The 19243-nt window shown below is 36.3% G+C and overlaps 1 protein-coding gene across 36 annotated transcripts in view; it reads left to right on the forward strand.

The window, feature by feature from the left end:
* Window positions 1-18577, forward strand: part of MADD (MAP kinase activating death domain) — a 68924-nt gene extending 50347 nt beyond the window's left edge. For 35 of the 36 annotated variants that reach the window (XM_077784191.1, XM_077784201.1, XM_077784194.1 and 32 more), the window contains 9 exons: window positions 559-664; window positions 1752-1862; window positions 2763-2870; window positions 2961-3125; window positions 4264-4336; window positions 5246-5352; window positions 10672-10741; window positions 15607-15653; window positions 17107-18577. In XM_077784191.1, coding sequence (XP_077640317.1) covers window positions 559-664; window positions 1752-1862; window positions 2763-2870; window positions 2961-3125; window positions 4264-4336; window positions 5246-5352; window positions 10672-10741; window positions 15607-15653; window positions 17107-17214 — 895 coding nt within the window. In that variant the 3' untranslated portion in view covers window positions 17215-18577. The remainder of the gene's footprint in view (window positions 1-558; window positions 665-1751; window positions 1863-2762; window positions 2871-2960; window positions 3126-4263; window positions 4337-5245; window positions 5353-10671; window positions 10742-15606; window positions 15654-17106) is intronic. The other variant, XM_077784208.1, reaches the window with a different exon arrangement.
* The last annotated feature ends 666 nt before the right edge of the window (window positions 18578-19243 follow it).

Raw genomic sequence — 19243 nt, forward strand, 5'->3', positions numbered from 1 at the left:
TTGACTAACTTCCTCTTCCCTCCCCCCAGCTCTGTTAACAGCTGATCATTCTGTGCTCTTGTCTACCACCTGCAACTCTACTGCCTCCATCCATGCTTTTGTGGAACACGAAATCTGGTGGCCAAAATAAGAGCTAGTTTGGGGTGCTACTTTCAAAACTATTATTCCAGAAACTGCCTACCTTACTGAAAAAAGAGAGTGCCTCGTGCACTTCCTTGCAGCTGTATTTAAGCTCTAATGCAGGATAGCTCTTGTGCTGTGTTCCTCTTCTGACAGTTTTAATTGTCACAGAGCTGAGACTACAGAGACCAGGAAGCTCTGCAGACCACTAACAAATTGCCCACTGAGCAGATGTTATTTGCTTCAACTAGTTAATAATTAAGGGAAATGTGGAATTACCAATGACAGTGTTGTACTGGAAAATGCCCATTTAACTTAGTGTTTTTAGAGGTTTATTTGCTATACACTTTGCAAACAGTGCTGTGTCCTGTGCCAATGCTTTAGTGAAGTGGGTGACGAATGCCTGTGAGTCTGCTTCACATGTAGCTCTTCTTGCAGATATCTTTCCCTGGGAGAACATGATCGAAAGCGTTTGGAGGATGATGAGGATCGATTATTGGCTACACTGCTGCATAATATGATTGCTTATATGCTTATGATTAAGGTGACTTCTTGTTCTTTTTAGTAGATTGCTTCTCAGATTTAAGCAGTATATTTCGTTTGTGTTGTCTTGAAACCATACATCTCTGTTTATGAAACTCAGAACTGAGGATAATAAGGGCAGTTTCTAGTAGAAACTGCAAAGTTGGAAGGCTTTCTGTTACTGGAAAGATAAATTTATTAGAGCTATCAATGGAAGCATAATCCTGCAAACCCAACACATTGGTACTTTAATTTATTTTCTTGTTTTGCATAGCAGAGCCTTGTAGGTTTTAATTTTAGAATATATTGAAAAGTACAATGCTTCTTTCATTCACAAAGAATTCTTGTCAAAGGAGGGAAGCAGATTGAGTTTGTTTTATATACTCTTCAACATTAAGGTTATAATGCAAATGTGTTAAAAAATAGTGTTTGATCCAGCTTGAAGTCAGCACTCAAACATGAGTGTACTGTCTTTGAAGCCTTTACTATCAATGGCTGGCATTCATAGTAGCCTTTTGAAATGGCAGCTGAGGCAGAAGTATTTTGCTTCTGATGTTGCCTGCAGCTCATCTTCAGGAAGAACCTTTTGCTGTTTGAAGGCTCTCTGGGAGTGTTTGTTAGAGTCACAGCCTAGTGACCAGGAAGCACATGGTGAAAGAATGAGAACTCTGAAAGATACCATGTTGTGTTGAGGGCTCCACAGCTGTGTAACTTGAGTCTGTGCAGAGGAAGAGGTGGAGGAGCTGTTCTGGCCAGTGAGACTCAGAAGTGATAACATGGAGAACTGCGGCTTCTGATGTCAATAGTTGGAAGTGGTGGGTAATGGAACTGCAGCTTGTGTACATGGGCAGGCAGGAAGTCTGTTGTGCACAGCATCACTTGCACAGTAGCTGGGAAAAGTAGGGTATGTGCAATGTGGTCCTATACTGCTGAGTAAAGAGCCCCTAGCATGAGTGAATTGGATATAAGTTATTTTACTTCTTAGCAATGGAAACCAAGATATATTTGGGAGATTGGAGTTGCCTCCTGTGAATAGAGAAGAGTATGCAACTGTCTGTATAATATCTGCTTTCTAGGTGTATGCAACTATCTGTATATCTGCTTTCTAGGTGAACAAGAATGATATTAGGAAAAAGGTGCGTCGTCTAATGGGAAAATCACACATTGGATTGGTGCACAGCCAGCAAATAAATGATATTCTAGACAAACTTGCCAATCTGGTAAGTAAAACATTAATGAGTGATATACCTCTGGGATATACAGTGGAGGAAATAAATTGCCTGTAAAATTTTATGTATATTCTCTGCAACACTAATTTAAAAATATTAAAAATAATTAATTGGATTTTAAAATGCTACTCTTCACAAGTATAGAATAAAGACTGTGACTATATGACCCTGTTTATAATGTTTTAATGTTACACAGTTATCAGAGGTGCAATACAAACATGTATAAACATGACACTTATGGGCCACAGTTCTGTACAACATCAATGTTTTCTTAATAACTTTTGTTGTTGGCATGGATCCATATAATTACTATAAATGTAAGAAGCGTTTCATTTTCTATCAGTTTCCAGGCCACTATAAGACTTAAAGCAATCAGTTTCTGTACAAAACTATTCCCAGTATTCATAGAGAATAAACCTGATGTCCTCTAATGACCAATAAGAATATAGGCTAAAGCTTCAGTTAATAAATCTAGCCAGTTTTAAGCACAACCATCATTGGGGTGGACACAAGCTAGGCTCTTTTAAAGGTAATTTCTATCTTTGGAACTTACTTTTCTGCACAGAGAAGACACAAAATTATCTTATAATTAAATGGGAAAAATCAGACCAGTTTACTGCAATGATACCAGAACTCAGACACCTTGCTTTTCCATACTGAGTATGGTACCATGTGAATATTGTATGCTGTGATAACTCTCCCAGTCACTAAAACTTACTAGAGTATCTTACTAAAACTAAACTTACTAGAGTATCTTGGCTATGGCTTTGTTCAAAATTGTCTCCAATAAGCTTATTAAATACTGTTAAAAATTCTTCTTTCTTTCATGTATATAACCTAATGGGTTTTTTTCCCAAGTTCATTGACGATTGCATGTGGGTTTTTTTCTAGAATGGACGGGAACTCCCTGTGAGACCCAGTGGCAGCCGCCACATCAAGAAGCAGACTTTTGTAGTACATGCTGGGACAGACACAACAGGAGACATATTTTTCATGGAGGTAGAGACAAGAATATTACTAATGCAATCAGTAGCAGAAGAAATAAGAGGAAAAGCATTAAAAATCTTACATAATATGTTGTACTCCTAGGTATGTGATGATTGTATTGTGCTGAGAAGCAACATTGGAACTGTGTATGAACGTTGGTGGTATGAGAAACTCATCAACATGACTTACTGTCCCAAAACAAAAGTGCTTTGTCTCTGGCGCAGGAATGGTCAGGAGACACAATTGAACAAGTTCTACACAAAGAAGGTTTGTATCTTGTTTAATAGACAAAATACTGCAGGCATAACTACACAGAAAAAATCAAATCCTTTGCATGTCATATTCCATGTTTAATCAAAAAATAGCACTGTCTTTCCAGCACTGGTTACTGAACTGCAATGCTATTTAGCAGCACTGACATCTAAAGCTGGCATTGTGCCCTGTCATTTACTTGAAGACAGTTGTCCATCAGAAAGTAATTTAAGAAATGACATGTAGCTTTTTTGTTAGAAGAAGTATCAGTAGCATTAATATTACTAAATATTGTGTGAGCTTGCAGGCTTGTGAAGATAGTAAAAATATTACAGAGGATTTATGGGCAAAACCAAAATAAAACTATGCCCTAAGAGTTAATTGTATGATTTTTGATCTTAGAATCATAGGATGGCTTGCGTTGGAGGGGACTTTTAAGATCACCTACTTTCAACCCCCCACTGCCATGGGACACATTCCATTAGTCCCACTGTCCATGTCACTGACAAAGGTGTTAAACAGCATCAGACCCAGTACTGAGACCCAAGGAACACCACTTGTCACTGGTTTCCACTTGGATGCTGAGCCGTTGATCTCAAATCTTTTGAGTTTGTCCATCCATCAAATTTGTTCCTTTCTAGTATAGAGTAGCTCAGCCTTCCTTGTGTCCTGTATTTTGGGCTATTGATAAAAATTTTTCTTAAATTTAGCTCTGAGATTATGGCTTAATCTCAGAGTTGAAGGACCATAAAGAGAAGAATATGCCATGAGGAAAATAATATGAATAACAAAAAGATAGGTATCATGTGCATGACTAGCAATATTGATTGCTGGAAGCTGAAAGAAAGGGAGGGATTATTTTGATGCTTTTTCTACAGTAAGAAACTGCATAGGCTTGGTTAGAATGTGCCAATGCATGAACTCTTCACTAACTTTTGTGGTTAAATGCTATGAAATAGTTTCTCTATCATCTTGTAAAACAAATATAAATGCTAATTAGTAATTAGTTGTGCTTGAACTTGAATAGGCTTTTAGTCATTGGGCACAATATGGGGCTTGCTCTTTTTTGTAGAATCTTAGAATTTTGCTGTTCTTTTCCCCTCCTTACTAATTTGGAGAAATAACATTGTATTACTCTTTTTGTATCTGTTAGTGTCGGGAACTGTACTACTGTGTAAAAGATAGCATGGAGCGAGCAGCAGCAAGGCAGCAAAGCATTAAACCAGGTACAAGATTTTAAATGTTGGGAACATTTGTTGTTTAATCTGCAATCAGCAATTTTTTTTATTAGTAACTTTGAACATAATCTTCTTCTACTTGGAAATCTTGGGGTAACTTTGTACATCCATGTTCGAGTAGCAGATTGTTGTCTTTAGCATGAGTGTATTTGAAAGGTATTTTAAGAATTGGGCAATAATGTAGTATTAAAAACGTGTTTGAAAAGTGTTTGCATTGTGTTAAAAGCCATTCCCCAGAGCTCAGTGGTTCTGCAAAAGATGATAATTTTTCAAAAATAATTTTAAGAACATACTTTTTAGCTGAACTGAATAATGCAAAAGAAACTAGATGAAAATGTCTAGATTATTCACCTATTAATAACCTCTATTAAATTATTATTTTAATCATATTTTGACATTTTAATTGCTTAAAACAATATCATGCAATGCAGCTCACAATTACAAGCCTCCTTTGTGCTGCTTATGTATCTGTGCTTAAGACTATGCTCTCTATGGTATTATGTAATTGCAGGGTCTTACTATGTAGAAATAAAATGTGGCATTTAAAGAAAACAAACAATACCCAAATATGACATACAATAAATACAGGATGGACTGACATTGATGTTACTTCATGTTACTAGAATGAAATTTATTACAATTTGTAAAATTCTAGTGGTTCTCAGAAAGCTGTCATTAGTGAATGGACTCACAGAAATGGTCTCTACTATTATTAGTAGTATCCTTTTGTTATGCACATCAATAGAAATTATGTTTTTACTATTTTATATTCCCCTTCCACATACCATAACTCAGCTGACTGCTTTCTGCTCTCTCTCTTTCTCTCTTTCTCTGGATTTTTGTTTTGGTTTGTTGTTGTTTTTGTTTTGGATTTTTTTTTCTTTATTAACATCACAGGCCCTGAGTTGGGTGGTGAGTTCCCTGTGCAGGATATGAAAACTGGTGAAGGAGGTCTTCTTCAGGTCACACTGGAAGGAATTAACCTGAAATTTATGCACAGTCAGGTATGAGGGAAATCTGTGAGAAGACTGAGCATGAAGCTTTCTGCAGCATGCCTTTATAGGTGTTTCCTCTTCCCAGAGTATCAGTAAAGACAGGGGATAGCTTGATGTGGGTAAAAAAACTTAGATATATTTACACTCAAACCCACAAGCATGTATCAATATATATGTGTAAAAACATGCTGAAATTAAATATCTATAGGAAAACTATAGTCTGTTAAAGAAAGATGTTGATACATCTTTCAGCTTCTTTTTTCTTGTGGTCTGAATTGTCTAAGCAGAAAACAAATGTTAGCCTGTATTAAGGGACAGAAAAAGTGATCAATAATAATTGAAGCTGCTATAATGCATCACACCATGAGTAAATCCTCATTGCATAAGCAGTAAGACTTAAAGATACAGTGTTTGAATATTGCAGGTACAGAAAGCAACCTTCTGCATTGTATTTAATCTATTGTATTTTAAAATTTTAGAAATTATCTACAAATTTGTATGAAAATAAAATAGGAAACTGGCTCTTGATGTAATTCAGAAAAATAAGAAAAGCAATGATTCCTTTTTCATTCCAAATAGCAGATATTGTGGGTATAGAGGAAACACAAGTAGAATTGTCATTTCTTCCTTTCTCTGGATGTTGTTTCTGTTGCTTCCTTTGATCCTTGTTTTTTATTTTGCTTTATGTTTTTTGTTTTGCATATATTAAATGCATGCTATGCTAGACAGTAGAATCAATTTTTAGGGGAGAAGGGAGAGTGTGTGTATATGTGTGTGAGAGAGAGAAAGAAAGAAAAGTTTCTGTCAGTTCTCTGTGGAGTGTTTTTTCCTTTCCTCCTGACTAGACTTTTCTCCCCACACAAGCTTTGTTTTTCTTTGAGGATACATCAGTGTAGATCCCACTGGAAGTGCACGTGCATCTCAAACACACATGCTCAGAATCTTTAATACTTCTCCCAAGGTCACAGCAGTGCCATGTGCCACTTTGAGTTCCTATGTGCCAGTATAATGAGTGGAGAGTTGAGAACCCCTCTCAGTTTCCTTGCTGTCTCTTTCAAGGGTAGAACCTGGATTATGTCCAACCTGCTGTAGAGTTTCAGACCTACTCTGTGATGGAACACTCTACTTGACTAAGTTACAGAGTTTATCTTTTCACTGGGTGTGCTGAAATACAAAAAAACTGTAATAGGAAGTTATTGATTGTACAGAATGAATTTTCATAGATCTTGAAAATGACAGATCTAACTAAAGTCTTTGAAAATTAAACCCTGGTCTCAAAGCAACAGTTTGATATTCTCATAGATGGATGTAATAGAAATTACTTTACCCTAAGGTAAGAACACAAAGTAGGAATGTTCTGTTTGCTACTTTGCCCAGAAGTCACAAAAGTTCTGCTCAAACTGCTCATCTCTAAGGAGATGACTCCATTTCATAAATGAAAAGGCAGGCAAATTCACATTTGCAGTGAGAAAAGACGTATGAAAAGTTAGCCACATCAGCACAGCATGATTTCTTAAGCATAGCAGGCATCTTCACAAGACAAAGACACTCAGTGGTAAGCACATAGTGAGCGCACATGTATTTGTGCAAAAGAAAAACTCCAGATGCAAGCCTTTTTTTTTCCTGAGAGACTGGAATGACATTCAGAAAGAACTTAAGGGAAACCTTGTACCGATTTTTAGTATGGGACTCTCTGAAGCATTACTTTAATTTTGTACAACAGGTACTGAGACCAGAACTCATAGAATGCCAGCTTTATCATATCCTTCTTTAGAGAAAATGGTGTTCTAATTTGCTGTCTGTCATGAAGATTTGTATCTTTTTTTCTGGAAAGGAGTCTATACAGGTCAGATATAGGACATGTACCAGCAATCTCCCTCACCTGAAGGATTATTCCTTCTCTTCATCACCTTTCCAATGAAGCTATAGCCAGATGAGTTGCCATTACTTAGGATGGTTATTGAAACAAATACCGTTCTGGAAAATCCACTGCATTTATTCATTATGTTTAATTCTTGGTCTTTTAGATTATATTGCCAGCTGACCAGGGTATTCAGTACCATTTAGGGGATCCAAGGTATACAACCTTGTTTTCCTTCTCAAAGCAAAGTGTCTAGACAGATATCAAACATGTCATTTGATGGTATCTGTAGAATGGACAACTGTAGCAGTTACATAAAGGATTCCTACTAGTTGCACCATGCAAAAAAACCCCAAAAAAACATCAGCTTCATAATCTTTGGAGCTAAAGGATGTTGGCATTCTTATTCTGACACTCATCAAACAGTCTGTTTTCTTAATAAAATGTCTGCTATTCTGGATGATTTTTTTTTCAATTCTTGTATACATTGTGTGAATTGCTTCCTAAGGCGGTTGATTTCAGAATATTTATATAAGCATCATTAAAACCAGGATCTCAGAACCATTTTTTGGTGTTGAAAATAGCATTTTCTATTTCTGTTGAGTTTGAATGGGGATACTGACCAACAAAAGCCTACAGGATCTCATCAGGACCAGCTTTCTCTTCATCTTCCTCTCTTTACTTAATATGATGGCTCTGTTCTTGGCTATCTTTCCAAGCGTTCTTTTCAGTATTGTGGCTTACTAGTATAAGGGATTTTTATTGTTCTGCTTGACTGGACATCATAGAATTAATTTAGAACATAGGAAGAGGGGTTTCCACTTTTTAAAAGAAAAATTTAAATGGAGTCTATGTGAGAAGATTGAACATAATGCTTCAGTGTGAAGCTTGCTGTTATGAAGCTGTTTTTGAAGGCTCTTGATTTGCGGTGTGTGTACTTTCTTACTGTCTTGTGAATTCCTTAGGCAATGTCTCAGATGCTTGGTGGGACAATCTGTTATTGACATGTGAGAGTGATCTTTAGTGTTCACAGATTGTCTCACCATGCTGCAGCATATGTAAGTTTAAGAATAAAAAATGTTGAAATCTGTCTGTACCTAGCAGGTTAGAGGTTGTTCATTAGAACAGGGAGGAATCAAGTGTATCTGTGGCATTGGCAGATAATTCTGAGTTCACATCTACAAAGTCTGTTGCAATATTGGGACTCAGGTAGCCTGTGCCTGTTGTGAATTCATGTGTGTCAAAATAGATGTAAGCTTAATAAGATGCATAAGGCACATGCCCATCTACAGTAGGATCCACACTGAATGCTCTGTCTTGAGGAACCACAGTTTCCCTAGGGTAAGTAACTGCTATTTCCTTTATGTGTGTTTTCTGATGGAGTGAGAGGAGAGCACCTCTGTCCCTTAAACAATATAGCAAGAAATTGCCCTTTAACTCATATCTTCTGGAGATGGATTGTAATTGTGACAAACTTTATAAATTTTCATCTTGCTCATAGGTCTTGTGGAAATGCAGTACTCCGTAACATTAACTCAGATAGTGAGCGCCTGGGGCAGTCAAGTCTCTTAGGCAGTTTTACTCTTCCCAAATAAAATGGCCAGTGTTTTGCCTGAGCCTTTCTATTGAGTTTCTGAATTTTTGTACTTCAGACTATTAGCAAAACTTTTTCACAGAAAAGATTACAGAAAAAACAGAACTAAGTGCAGTAAAGAAAGTATTCTGTTACTATTTGTTTATTCTGTAAGTATACCTCAAAAAATAAAGTGTTTCTGACCAAGTAAACTGATATACAACATGAATGAAAACAGTCAAGCAAAAAAAAGCTGGGATTAAGTCTCCTTTCCCTTGAGTGCTTGAACATAGGCAGAAAAAAAGATTTTTGTTTAAGTAAGAGGAAGTTTTGGTTTTTTATGTTGAACAAAAAATATCTCAGGTCTGTTGGTTAGTTCTCGATGAATAAAAATAATAATATAATTCCTTTGACTTGAAAATCAGCATGTCTTATCTCAGATGTATAGTGGATTTACTGATCTCTCTTGATATAGTAAATATTTTCAAAAAACTCCACAACAATTTCTAGTGTTGACATCCTTTGTCTTTCATGCATAGCATAAAATGCATGACTACATTGGTGTTGCTAATATGGGATTCAAGAGGGTTGCAGAGTTTTCCTTTCCCTTCTTTCCAAGATAATGAAGTTTCTCCAGTACTATTTAATAAAAAGGTCCTGAGATCACGGTGTCCTAATGGTATAGGCACTTGAAGTATCAAACCACACTATTGTAATACAGTTCTAAAAGGACCTCTCTAAAGTGTTTGACATAGACACTCCAAATATTAGGGTAATGTTACTCTTAGTGTTTCTCTTGCCTTGAAAAGCAAGTCTATTAGAAACTGGGATATGGATTAGAGTCTTGACAGCACTTACTACAGCTTCTTATGTCTGTGTACTGACTCTGACCCTTCTGGACATGTGTGCATAAGAAGGGTCTGTTTTGTATCTTCAAATACATTGGATGTTAAACACATTATGCAAAGAGAACTTGTTTATTCATGCAGTCTTGGCATCTACGTCTGGACTGAAAATCCTTGTTATGTAGTTCAACTGCTTTTGTCTTTTGGGGATTTTGGGGATCATGTATGTAAAACATGACTTTAAGGCAGGTTTGTTTTCCAAATGACTTGCTCAACTGGCAGAGCCATATGCGAAGTGAGCAAACCACAGAGAAGAATCTAAATTCCTCCATCCTGCTTAAAGCAGAAAACTGGTATGGATTGTTAAAAGGAGATGATTCCAAGAGTAACTCTGAAGATTATATGTCATAACCTCTAGTAAAATCCTACATGGCAGAACTGTCAGGGAGAAGAAAGGTTGGTGGTTCGTCATTGGATTCAATTTGACTGCTTGGTAGGTTAGGAGGATCAGTATCAGGGTAGGAAATATAGTGCCCCTTACCTGCCCTCTATGCTGGAGGAGGATGCATGGAGGGGCAGAAACTACCTGGGATGAATCAGAGGCTATAAATAGTGCCAAATTTGGGAGCCAGCTTTATTCTCGTCCCCCCTTTTGCTATATTTCAGGTGTGTTGGTATTCTTTTTGCAATAACTCATTTGAGTGCCTGAAGGGGTAGCAATGTTGGATATGTCAGAGTTACTAACTCCTTCGTTTCTCTTCCATGCTTTCTCCTCCTGCAAGGAGCGGAAGGTACTTCATCTTCTGCTGTCTTCGCTTCTTAGCACTTTTAAGTTTTTTGTTGATTTCTAGCATTGTGGCAAGTTTGTCTTCTGAATATTTATTTCACCCTTTATTTATATATTAAGCTGTAAATGAACTGGTAGTGTATGCTATCAAACTTCAGGTTGTACCTGTTGTGATGATGTTTTTTTTTAATTTTGATTTTTGGTTTAAAAAAAAACTCCAAACCCAACTAATTTTATGTTACTTTTCCTCCTGTTTTTGTAGGTTTTCATAGAGCTGAATCACATTAAAAAGTGCAATACTGTGCGAGGAGTCTTTGTCCTGGAGGAATTTGGTAATTACATTATTTTGATATTAGGTCTGTACTCACATGGCAGTAACTCAAATTTCCAGTCTTCAGATTCAGAGTTGCACCGCAATTTCAAAGATGGGAGAGAAAGTAGATTGCCTATAAGGAGTTGCCTGAGAGATGGGTGACTTTACATACAAATTTGCACATTCATTTTTATCATATTAAGATTTGTGATCTAGGTGCTTTTTTATTATTAGACAAAGTCCTGAGTCTTCTGAAACAAACAAAAAGTAGATGTGGATGTGTGTGAGAATTGTCTTGGTATGTTCGTTTTTCATCTGAGAAACCACATTTTTAAAGCAGAATTTAAAGTTGATCTTTCTCAACACACCATGCTTTCATTACAAAGAATTACTGTTAATTGCAAAGCTTTCTTTCTGCTCTAATGTAGTTTAATTTTTGTTGAGTGGAGCAGAAGCTGTTATGCCAAGTTATACTTTATTTATCCTGTGATTTTTATTTTAGAGCATGAGTGGAAAAGTAAAGGCTAAGGAGAACAGAGCGTTTGTGCTATTTTGGTCAGTTATTGCTATTGCATATCTGCCTGCACCAGAGTCTGGGCAAAATTTCAGGTTATCTTCAGTGTTAGTGTCAGTCACAATATTCTTAGCTAGGGTCTGAAAAATATGAGTGACTTCAGATGCAGCTCTCTGGAAGGGCAATCCACATACTTCTTCTGAAACCCAAATTGGTTTATTCTTCGAGCAATCTTTGAGACATTTGTACTTAGGAGTATGTATGAAACATAAAAAAAGAAGCTGAAATTTAATTCCATAGTAGGTCAGTATGCATACTTTGGCCATTAAGCAGAATCTGAATCAGCAGCTCCCATTATCAAGACTGTCATTGTTCTTTGGTACTCTGAGCAGAATGTTCTGGCTGAGAGCTTCTCCCTTGAATTATAGAAGACTATTAACATGAGATTTCTGAAATTAATGTCTTTGTCCATCAGAATGTGTTGTCTCCTTTGGGTGACATAAAGTTTTAAGTGATAAAACCCTTCTGGCTGTTGCAGTTTGCTTGTTGTTTACTGTAAATCTCCCAGGTTTTTCAGATTTCAATTGGTGAACAATTTTTTTCTGATTTTTTGAAAGTGTTGTTCATGGTTCATATGATCAAATCTATATTTTTAAACCGTGAACATTTTCTAATAGCTTAGCTGTTCATAAGCTCTATTCAGTTTCTGTTCCTTTGATATCATGTTTTCATGCTGATGGGCACGATTCCTTTTATTACTTAAAGAAATTTCTGAAGTCTGTAAAAGACTCTTGATGGGTTTTACAGTGATGAGTATTCAGAAGTCATAAAATTAACTTAAAGAATGGCTTCAGCTTCTGAAATATTTACTTAAAATAAATTATTTGGATCAGAAAGTAATTTTGGATAATTTTTTTAAGTTTTATACAAAAAACTTCTTTTAATAGTTTGTTTATATTGCACAAGACAAAAGACAGTGTTTGACTTGGTTATTTCTAGTTAATTTTTATTGGTGACTGTAACAGAGCGTTTAGCCCCTAAATAATGTCCGTAATAAATGTAAGAAAAAGTACTTCTTATTTTTTTACAAAAGATTTGTAATCGTGGGACTATTTAAAAAGCTAGAATTGTCATATGGAACTTATAAAAGGGTAATTTTAAGAAGTAATTAAAAATAAACTGGGAGTTGAAATCTACAATCAAAAACTGAGAAATTAAACCACTTGAGTTAAAAATGTCCTCTCTCACAAAATAGAAGTCACAGACAAGAACCAATTTAGATGTACCAAATGAGATTGACAATTTGCTCATCAAGCTAATATAGAGGAAAAAGGAAAAAAAGGAGGATGTTGCAGGGGAAGTAGCTTTTCTTCTTATGCCGAGATTAGAGTCTACAGCTGTTTTTTGAATTGTTGTAAAGGTGAGAGGGATATGGCAATCTGTCCTGTTCAAGATAAATGAACATGTTTGGTAGTAGTACACTAAAAGCATTCAGTAAAGACTTACTTGGACTTCAGAAGAATGAAGTTATTTAGTGTTAAACATTGTAAACTTTGCCATCAGATTTATTTTAGTAGGAGCATATTGAAGTAGTAGATGCTCTTAGAAAGGTACAATCTGGTAAGTGTGCAAGCTCCAGTCTGATGGGAGGTACTTAAATGCAAGATTTTGATTTTACCAAGCATGAGTGCTCCAAATTAGTGATAGCACAGGAGGAAATTAAAGGTCTGTTTGTGTTAATGCTGGGTTTAGATGGCAGCATCACAGTTGGACTTGTGGTTTCAGAGCAAGCAGAAGTTCAGGAATTGTGTCCCACAAATGAAAGTGTAAACTTAAGTAAGTGAGGAAATCCAAGGTTCTTCCCTCTGGAATTTGAGTTACTGCTGTGTACTTGTGCTTTACTTTCTTGTGGCCCCTTCACCGCTGCTGCTATGAAAACCTTCATTCTCCAGCAGGTAAAGTGATCTCCCCTAAACTCATTTTGTGGTAGCACCATATTTTCATTTACAGGACCAAAGGCTGCAGGATGGTACCTAATTTACTCCCTTCATCCACTCAGTTCAAGAGTTCAAGTTATCAGGAACAACTTCTAATGTTAGAAGAAAAGTGCTAATCTCTCAGTTTGAGGCTTGAATCTCTGAAATCTTGGGTCTTTTCTTTGTCTTGTTTTTTTTTTTTTCTTCTTGGGGTGGGGTTTGGGTTTTGTTTTTTTTGGTGGGAGGGCAGTTTCTTTTTTCCTTTCTTTCTTTTTTCTTTGTATTCTGCAGTAGTAGTACTTTGACTTCTATGTTTTTAAATGCAAACCTACTCTTCTTAATCTTCCTAACTCAGTCCTCTCAGGAGAATTTTCTGCATTGGAAGGACTGTGATGGAGTACTTTAAGTAAAGACAAGGCAACTTACTGTGGAGAGACAGTACCTTGCCTAGCTGCTCTCCTGTTCCCTCTCTTCCTACTCTCAGTTATGATACAGGACTTTACAGCTTCCCTTCTCTCCTTCCCTTGTGGCACAAGGTCCTTACAGCTTTCCCTTCCTGCTTTTGAAGAGTATATGAACAGTTGTATGTTATCCAGTGGGCAGTGAGACTTGCACAGCTGTAAAAGTCCTACCCTATTTGGCTGTGCACCAGCCTCACTCCCACCTTTATCCCCTGGTGACATGGAGTTAATTTGGAACATCTGGTGCCAACGGGTAAGGTAGCTTGGATGTGCACCTCCTTATCTCCCCAGCTTTAGTCTCTGGTATCACTGGGGCAGTGCAGCCTGGGTGTGCACTTCCCTTGTTTCTCAGCCCTTCATGCAACTGCCAACTCCAAGGAGAGTGAAAGTTGAAAAATATAACAAAAATATTACTTTTTCCCATCATATTCTGTACTTTTTAATAGATTATTTTCAAGAATGACAGTACCATGATATACAAGAATTAGTAGGTACTGGTTTATATTTTGAGAACTTTCTTAAACCCAGTCTGCACTGCCTACTCTTGGCCCCTTAGAGTGTGATCCATCTCCCTCTCCAGCGCTGAGCTGTGTCATACCATAGTTGAAGAGATGACATCTGCATGGATAGGTTTTGTTGTGGACTTTTCCTGGGTCTTCATACTGAACTCATCTGCCTCTGTTTCTTTTCTTGTCACTAGTACTATGTGTAATAAAACATTTATCCTTCCTCTATGAACCTGGAATTGTTTGGTATTGCATAATTTCTGTACTGCCTCTTCTAAATTCTTTTGTTGTGACACAGAAATTTCATGGCAAATTCCAGCTATTCTGGAAGGGAAGTACTCAGAGTTGGTCTTGGTATTCCCCTGATATTGATGTTTTGAGTTTGCCAGTTGAATGTTCTAGTGTGGTCTTGGTTCTCTTCTGGTGATTTCCCATGGTATCTGTTCACAACATTTGCAGACCGAGTGTGGGCCAAAGGCACAGTTCAGGTGCACTGCACACAAATGGAGTGGTTGCAGTTTGCTTTTTTATGCATTCTACAATGAGAAAAAAAGACAAATTTCCTTTAGCTATATTATGCCAGTTTTCTTTCTATCAGTTTGAGGCAGTGCAATGGAACAAGGGCAGATATTCTGGATAATAGATTTTTTTATCAATGCCCTAATCTTTTTATATAAAGCTTTCTATAAACCAACCAGCTTAGTATTTTAGGAATACGTGTCACTGAACTCAGCATTTTATTTTAAGGCAACTCATTCAAAAACTATGAATGTTTTCAGTGAGTATGTCAAGTAAATACCATCACACACATCCCATACAGGAGAAAGAATATCTTGAGAGACTTAAAATAGAGCTGGAAAACAGTCTTCAAGTTGAGAAAAATTTCTCCCTCAGCTCTTTTTTCCCCCCTGGATTTGACTTGCTTACTATACAGTGTACAGTGTCCAACAGTTCTTTTAAAATCTGTTGCTCAGCAGAGGTCTCAATCGCAAAATCTTTGGCACTTGTATAGTGACAAATTCCTATGGAATTTTTGGGTTATGATGTATTGTAGTAGGCATTAGGCATATTTTGTCATTAAGCATATTTTTTCATTATTTTTATTATCTAGCAGGAATAAGTAATATGAGAAAAGCCAGAGTCTTTTAAGAACCATCAAACATCTGCTGTGCCAAACAGAGGCAGTGAAAATTTTTGCCATCTTGAGTAATTTATTATGACATTACCACTGTCTTCCAAGGATATATGTAATGTAAATGAAAAGAAGTATAAGTATATAGAAGTGAGGGATAGTGAAGTGCCCTGTACCTGCACCTGCTGTCTGTCTGTCTCCCTTCCCTTTCCCATGGGAACATTGTGCTATTTCTCCACCATTTGCCTCTCGTTTTTTGAACTTTTTGTTTTGTCTCTTGCCCGTCCGGTTTTAGTTCCTGAAACTAAAGAAGTGGTGAGCCACAAGTACAAGACACCAATGGTGAGTCTACTGTGATGCCTCTGGTGGTTCTCTAGAGGATGTATCCTTACATTTTCATGTGGAGAAACAGATTACATTGAGACTTCAGGATTTACAGTGAAACACCAGCTGCTCTTTATGATGTTTTCAGTAGGAGGAGACAACAAAACTCAGTGATTGTTGGATCTATGAAATTAGAGGAACTCACCAGTAGTGCAGAAAGCACTGTTTCCTTTTTTAAGACAGATGAAGATGAAAGGTTGCCAATTTGGCATTGAACTTTAGCACAATAGGAACTGGTGGAACTGTTAATTTTAAGACAGTGCAGAACATAACCCTTACTCCATAGAACCAATGGAAAGGGGGACTACTTCCTAAGAATAAAATTATTATTAACAGTTTACCAAAAAATCACATCTCTTCATGAGCAATGACTTGTGAGAGAACAGTAAAAGTATTGATTCCTGCTTTATAGATGAATTCTTGTTCTGGAATAATGTTGAGTTTTTATTTAATTTTTTGTGAACACCAACAGTTGATAATGATATTTAGATACTTACATATAAGTCTGATGATCAGGCTTATGTGGGCTCATGAGGAAAAAAGAGAAAGGAATGATTATTATCAGAACGGAAATTTCAGTTTATGTCTGATGTGCAGAAATTTGGTGATTTCATGGAAACTCAGTCCTTCACGAGGAGAAGAGAGCAAAATTATTTGAAGAAGCTGGAAATGTTTTAGAACAAAATGCTTAGAATATATGTAGTTTAAGAAGCAAATAGCTGTATCTGTTAGTAAGAAAAGCCAGTTTAATGGAAAAAAAAAGTATTTTATGGAAGTGTTTTAGCTTGTACTGTAATACAGCAAAACATGTTGTTATGCTTATTACTTTTACAAAATTTCTAAGTATCAGTTTAAAGGACAAGAATTTTTAAGATCATCAGAACAGCTGGTATTAGAATTAGTATATAAATTAAGTCTAAATTACCTTCACTGAATTGTGCTGCCAGTCACCTGGTAGAAGAGGATTTTTGGTTAAATAATAGCACTGTTAATCAGTTAAATAATTGTAAAACTGTGTAGTGCTATGTGAAACCCTCTCTTTAGTTAGTTCTTTCAGCTCCTCCCAGAAAATATCTTGTCATTTCATGCAACAGACGAAAAACAAATATGAAGAATTTTTTTTCCAAAGCCAGTAGGCCAACTTTCTAGTTTAGCATACTGTTCTTCAAAATTATTAAATCATACTGTTAATTATCTAATGCTTTTATCCCAAAGAAATTTTTTAGTTTGTTATATGGCTCTTCTTCTCTCTCTGTCTGAGTTAGAAGGTGGTAGGGGACACATTTTTCTGATTTTGTCTGTAGCCAGAGGAGTTGTTCCATGAAGGAAGACATGCAGGAAGATACAAATGTACAATGGATTTTGTAAAACTCTTAATCTGAATTTCAGTATCTCTTCTAAATTCTTGTAGGCTCATGAGATCTGCTACTCCGTGCTGTGTCTCTTCTCATATGTGGCTGCAATTCGTGGAAAAGAGGCAGAAAACAAAAGCAAACCACCTCGACCAGTTTCCAGTTGATCAGGATACTTGGAAATATCTACCCTTTGGCATACTGATATGCAGTACTCCCAGTTTTACTGCAGTTACTGGAGCTCACTTTCTGTCTTTTATGAGAACTTGATTATTTATGTATGACCCTGCAAGTCTTTCCCCATAGAAAAACCTAAGCTTTCCTCGTTCAGTCTCCTTCTGAAATCATCCTTAATGGAGTTTTTAAATGAGCTTTTAATCAGACGGTTTTAAGCATCTGCATCCAGCTGTGAGTGACTTACTCTGGACATTCCTTTGAAATTCCTTTTTTGTCAAGACGACTAACAGCTTGAATTTAGTTGTTTTTTGTTCTAGTGGTACTTGTTACAATTTGATCTCTTTACAACTGCAGGCTTCTGCTTTCAGATTCTCTGGTATGTGCTGCAGTGGAAGCAGCCTGGTCCTGTATGTTGTTTCAATGTTGTGTTTTTGTTGTTTTTCTTCTGTGTTGTTAATTTTTAATTACCATCACGGTGTTCCTATCACATAGTTCTACAGTCCCTTTTAGTAGAGATGAACAATTTAGCTGTCATAGTCTTAAAATATCATGTGAGAGTTGAAGTTTGGTTATTTAATTGGTCCGTCTCTTCTCAAGTGGAGAGAGAAAGTTTGAAGGTAGTATAGTGTAAAAAGCCTCAACACTTCATGGGTTCTGTGGATTTTCAAATGAGATTTTAGGTAACATTTGTAGCTACCCCAGCAGTAGAGTTCACAGATGCAAATAAGCACTCCCTAAAGCAGTTAATCACAGGGATTAGAAAATTAATGAGACAATGTAAAACTTGGAAACATTGTTGGCAGAAGCACAGTACTGAAATCTACAGATCTTGTTCAGAAGCCCAGAGGATTTTGTTGTCTGTCTCCAAATTTTTTAAACTATTGTTTTTTATTTTGTTTTCAGTCTGTACCTGTATATGAAGGGATCTTGAAGATATTGTGTTTATGTATAATGAAACTCACATAGTTAAAAGTTCTCCATCACATTCCTTATTTTAAATAGGCTGGATATGAATGGGGTTTTTGCATCCTGTTTTTGTCCTTGAACTGTACTGCACTTGTCTGGAAAGCTCTTAGGATGCTGGAAAGTGAGACTGTCTAGAGAAAATAATGTTACGTGTAAAATACCAGGAAAAATTACTCTGACACAAACTGATGTATTGTATGTTTTGACATAGAATCCTGACTAAATGCACCCAGAAATAGCCCTGTTTTGGCTTGGTCAGGGTATCTACCATTTAAAATGGAATATAATAGTATGGGTGAGGATGATGTAAATATAATAGTATCACATCTATTTATAGAAACTGTACAGCTATCTGAATGTGAAAATAAAATGTCATTCAACCAGCAACTAGTTTTCATCCTCCTGTGCATTTCTATCATTTGTTATTCTGAAACAAATGTAATTATATACAAAATACGTCACACACATACATAAAATAGTGGAAAAGAGAAGACCCTGAATGGACAATCTAAATTTCTTTCCACATAATGAGCTTTAAATAATGTGGGTTTTTTTTTCCAAAACAACATCTGTGTCATTTGTCTTTAAAACAAAAGTGTTTGAAAAATATTAATAGGGAAAACAGACACATCTGAAATATGGAAATTTCTTTTGCAAGCTTGCAAGTAGAAGTGGTATGTAAATGATCTTTCATCCTTTCCTAACACAAAAGGGAAACTGAAATTGGCAAATAATGAAATTAACCTGGTTTGAATTTATTTTCTTTCTTTTGTCTTCTGAGACTAAATTTTCTTACAGCAATACCTGAATTTTTAGCATTTGTAGTTTTCTGCATACTACTGTATTTCAAGTACAGTTAAGACTGAAAGCACTTTGGTCTACAATAGAGATTCCATTTATGCAATGCTGAGTCCCACTGAGGTAGACTATTTCAATTTTTAGTCCGTAATTATGTTAGTAGACCTATTAACATAATCAACTTAAAATTTTAGGGGGAAGATTATTAAATGCACAACACCATTTACTATATAGAGCTCCTTTTAAAATTACATA

This window comes from Lonchura striata, chromosome 6, assembly GCF_046129695.1.
Source record: "Lonchura striata isolate bLonStr1 chromosome 6, bLonStr1.mat, whole genome shotgun sequence".
Classification (NCBI taxonomy): domain Eukaryota; kingdom Metazoa; phylum Chordata; class Aves; order Passeriformes; family Estrildidae; genus Lonchura; species Lonchura striata.